At 39.8% G+C, this 4,553-nt stretch overlaps 1 protein-coding gene across 2 annotated transcripts; it reads left to right on the plus strand.

Annotated features, from left to right (window-relative positions):
- Positions 1–1,009: 1,009 nt before the first annotated feature.
- uts1 (urotensin 1) lies at positions 1,010–3,282 on the plus strand. Of its 2 annotated transcripts, none has more exons than XM_036147154.1 (2): positions 1,010–1,347; positions 1,596–3,282. In XM_036147154.1, the coding sequence occupies exon 2, from the start codon at positions 1,649–1,651 to the stop codon at positions 2,081–2,083; it is 435 nt and encodes a 144-aa protein (XP_036003047.1). In that variant the 5' UTR covers positions 1,010–1,347; positions 1,596–1,648; the 3' UTR covers positions 2,084–3,282. The 2 variants fall into 2 exon arrangements, with proteins under 2 accessions (XP_036003047.1, XP_012737985.2); XM_012882531.3 differs by having other exon boundaries at positions 1,012–1,347; positions 1,646–3,282.
- Positions 3,283–4,553: the final 1,271 nt, after the last annotated feature.

Consider the following 4,553-nt stretch of genomic DNA (forward strand, 5'->3'; position numbering starts at 1 on the left):
TTCATTATTCACATAAGGTGAGAGAATGCAATAAAACAGTGATTAAACATTCTGATTTAAACTGCATTTTTTTACCGTTTCTATAAACAGAGGTTGGTCCTGGGCAGTTTTACAGAGAGTAATGGTAAGAAAAAAAAGCAACTTCTGTGAGTAATTTTTCCAGGGTTAACACAAACTGAACTGAGAACACTTTGTAATATGATTAACCTTGGCTTGCTTCAAGACAGCAAAGAGGGGAAAATGTAACTACAGAAAAGTTTTTGTTGTTTTACTGTGGTGATGTCAAACCTGATTATTCAAGGTGTGAAGAAGTGAGGGGAGATAAATGGTTTCCAAGCGTTTATGCCAAACGCGGAGGATTGTTGAGCCTTTAATTAGATTTGAAGAGGACGTGATGTTTATATGATTTAAAACGAACACCTGTAGAAAAACTTTATGTTGAATACAGCCCCCAGTACTGGGGAACTTTTCAGCAATTACAAACTACATAAACATATTTTTTCCAAACAATTTGACATTTTGGTAGATTCCACACAGCTTTGTTTAAATGGAGTTTGTATTTTCCAAAGTAAATAAATAACACGATTATATCTAAAGTACAGATTTGGAAAAACGTTCTGAGGTTTTTTCAGATCTGACTGTTTTTCATCATGTGAGATGAAATGTGGACGGTCTGAGGTAAGCTAAGTTTATTTATATCGCACTTTTCTGCTAGCATCAGGTTCAGCACCACGGACAGCTCACCACTCACTAACCTCTTCCTGAATTTGGTGCAAACCATGTGACCAGAAATTGTATTCATATTTTGGGTTTTCACTCTTATTTACTTTATAAATTTTTTGGAGGTGTTAATTTATGTCTTGTATTTTTCACGCCGGATTGTGAAAATGTAAATAAAATAAGAAAAAAATAATTGTTTGCAGAAATGATAGTTTTTCATGCCACATATGTTTTGACCCGACTTTAATTCAAACTCCTTTCCAAACAGAATCTCTCAATCTCTTAATCCATCATCAAATGTCGAATTGTTAAACCCATTAAAAATGACCCAGTCGGGATTTTAGCGTTTTCTTTCTTAAATGAAGACGGAAAACAAACAAAGTTGTAAAAATTGCTCCTTACATCCCCAGTCCATCAGCGCCGCTTCCAGCTGCCCCTGTGGGCTGCGCAACGCTGTGCGCGTCCTTTAGTTTCCAAAACGGCGGCGTGTTGTTGCATTGACGTCAAAAAAAGAGCGGGCTGGATGTATAAAACCCTGCGGACCTCTGGAGGCTCCACTCACAGGACTTTCCAGAATCGGACCAGACATCTCTGAAAAGTTCAGCCGCATCAACTGAAGAACATCAAGTGAGTAATACAGATTTATTTAGTTCGAGATAAAATCTTCTTTACAAGCATCTCCGAGGGGGAGGAAAAATCCCATTTAAAGGTCATAGTTATCTTTAGATGGGAAAATATATCTTTATTTTTTTCTTATTATATATTTCAATAACTGTTCATTTATTGCCTATATTTATATACCCTTTATGAGATCAATTACATATAATTATAGATGAGATATAGAAAATAAAATTGTCCCGTTGCGTGTTTTAAAGTTCCAGGACTGTTTTCTAAAGTCCTTCCCGGTGATTTCCCTCCGCTGCAGGACATGAAGCCCGTCCCACTCCTGCTGCTCCTCTCCTCGGCCCTCCTCTCGTCACACCTCCGCCCCGCCGCCGGCAGACCGCGCTCTCTCCCCGGCTGGCTGGATGGCAGCAGCCGCGTCCAGACGCAGCAAATGGAGGACGTTCTCCTCAGAGCGGCCACGGACAGCGCCGCCGCGGATCAGGTGGGCGACAACCTGCTGAGGCTCCTCCAGCGGAGAGACCCGGACCTCCTCCACCTGCTGCCCACCGAGGTTGACGGCGAGGAGGGCGAGGCGCTGAGGACCGCGGCGCAGCTGCTGAAGCGCAGCGAAGAGCCGCCGCTCTCCATCGACCTGACCTTCCACCTGCTGAGGAATATGATCCAGATGGCCAAGATGGAGAGCCAGCGGGAGCAGGCTCAGCTCAACCGCAAGGTGCTCGACGAGGTGGGGAAGTGAAGCCTTCAGAGAACGCCTCTTTCCAGTATCCAAGACCTCTGAGATTAGTTCAACCCGTGCGCCTGCCTTCCCACTGACAACATTTTACGCACACATGGTGCCATTTTACGCATCGCGTCAATAACATGTATTTTTGTTTTATTCAACAACAACAACAAAAAAAATATTGATGGAAGATGTGGAAAATGACTTCTCAGATCCCCTCATTTCCACCCCTCGCCCTTTCGGTCACCCAATCCCCTAAAGTGGACTGTAGTGGATCTGCTTAAAGTGGAAACCATCCGGCGTCATTGTGTGCTATTTGGAAATCAGTTGTTTTTTTTCCTCCACGCTGAAAACAGTGGAGTGTTGAACAAGTTTGTGAATGGCACCAAAAATAGTTCTCAAGCAAATCCCAACACAGAACCAATTTTCTTCTCAGCAGGCTGAATTTCCAAACATGACTTTGAAAAAAATCTGATTTGCAGAATCGTTTTGCAGCAATTTACCTATTGAGGTTGTTGAGACAAACCTACCAAACTTACAAAACTTTCTTTTAAACATAACATGTTAACCGGTCTAAAAGAGTACTTTGTCTAATGATTTCAGACAAGATACCCTTTCAGTTCATTGAATCTCTGACAAGCTGTAGAATTGGGGAATAGCTTTTCTCCAGAATAAAGAAAGGGTTCTGTGTTTGCAGCTGTTTGAGCAAATATGGAAAAAACTCTGCTTTGTCTTTAGTTGTGTGCCGAATGATACAACACTCCTTCAGATCAAGACTAGTTTCCTGATCCTTTTTACGCTCATGTCTGTAAGTTTAAGTTTTTATGTGAGTAGGTGCACACTCACCTGTACGTTATAAACTGTAGCACGTAAACTGGAAAAAAGAACAAAAAAAAACAAAGCTTTGTTTCATTGATGTCTGTCACATTTCTCTTTGTTTTAGCAACACAATTTTAAAAAGCTTTTTGCCATTTATATTTTGTAATAAAAAAGATTACGGTAAACATTGTGGCTTTTGACTTTTCTAATGCTGATTATTACTCATTTATTTTATTTAGATTTATTTTGTTATTGTGTTGGGATGTTTCAAGCCTGGGTCGTGATTTTGGTAAAAACTATTTCAGATAACCTCCATCGACAAGAAATAAATGTTTCATTAGGTCAGAAATGACTCCTTAAAACTGTAACAATCAGTTTCTGGGCAGATTAAATCAAACACAAAATGTTTCTAGTTTGAAATCCTTAAAATCTAACCTCTGTCTTTTAAATACTCTGCAGCAATCATACTGAAGAAAACTTTGAGGTATTTACAGTCAGGTTTTTTTCCTTTTATCTTTATTAAAGGAGATCATCGGTAAAAACACATCTGCACACATCATCCATTTAGAAAAGTATCATGGTTGAGTATGCAGCCGTTTCATGCTCAAGGTACTTTAATCCATTTTGTGCATGTTTTGGATGTAATTTATGTGCACTGATTTCTCCTGCAGGAATTCTGTTCCGCTTATTTTGTTGTTTTTCGCCTACATTTGTAGACGTATTCAGATATTGACAATTATATCCAGAATATCAGGCACTGGCGTAGAGCTTCTTGTTTTCTGTGCAGAGTTGAATATCCTGGCAGAAGTTTTGCAGCTTAAACAAAAGTCAAACTGCCAGATCAGTGCAGCGGATGAGCTGGAGAGAAACCAATAAGCTAGAGAGAAATGTGTCATCGCTCTGCTATCTGCTCCGTCTCATCGTGTTGACAAGAGTCCTTGCTGAAGATGCATGAAGTTTCATGAAGAGTGACAGCTGATGGAGTCATGAGCAAGTTGTCGAGAACAAACGATAAGAGAAGGAGAGACGAAAACAAACGCAGAAGGCAAATTGGCCTCCAGGCTCCTGCGTTTCTGTGACTCAGTTCCAACCGGAGATGTGTAATGGATCGTTCTTCTTCATCTTTGTGTGTGTGTGTGTAATAATAATATTTTATAAGAGGAACAATCAGAATCAGTTCTTTGTGCCAACTTGCTTCAAGCGACAAGTAGTATGACTTTGGTTCCACTTTGCTCTCAGCGAACACATTTTAAGTATAATAAATAAAAGATGTAAATGGAAACAGTTTAGTTCTAAATATGACAATATATATTTCAGACAAAAGAGGAAGACCTGGGTGGATTGGTGCAAACAGGCCTGGTATTGATCTGGGCATTCTGACTGTTTTATATATTGTACTTAAAAATGTCTTGTTGAGAGTAAAGTGCAGCTAAAGTGATGAAGCAACTTCCTGATTAAAGCGATTCTAATTCTGAAAAGTAACAACAATAAAGGTAATTATGACAACTTCTAGGAACATTGATCACAAAGAAGAGATAGGCTTGGTTTCTACTCATGTGAACAAAACAATCAGGCATCTGCCTCAGTGAACCCACACCTCTTTCAGCTCATCCTGCACATAATCCTGTAAATATTACAGATTGTAGGTTAATCATGTCATAATTTT

This window comes from Fundulus heteroclitus, chromosome 15 (assembly GCF_011125445.2).
Source record: "Fundulus heteroclitus isolate FHET01 chromosome 15, MU-UCD_Fhet_4.1, whole genome shotgun sequence".
Lineage (NCBI taxonomy): Eukaryota > Metazoa > Chordata > Actinopteri > Cyprinodontiformes > Fundulidae > Fundulus > Fundulus heteroclitus.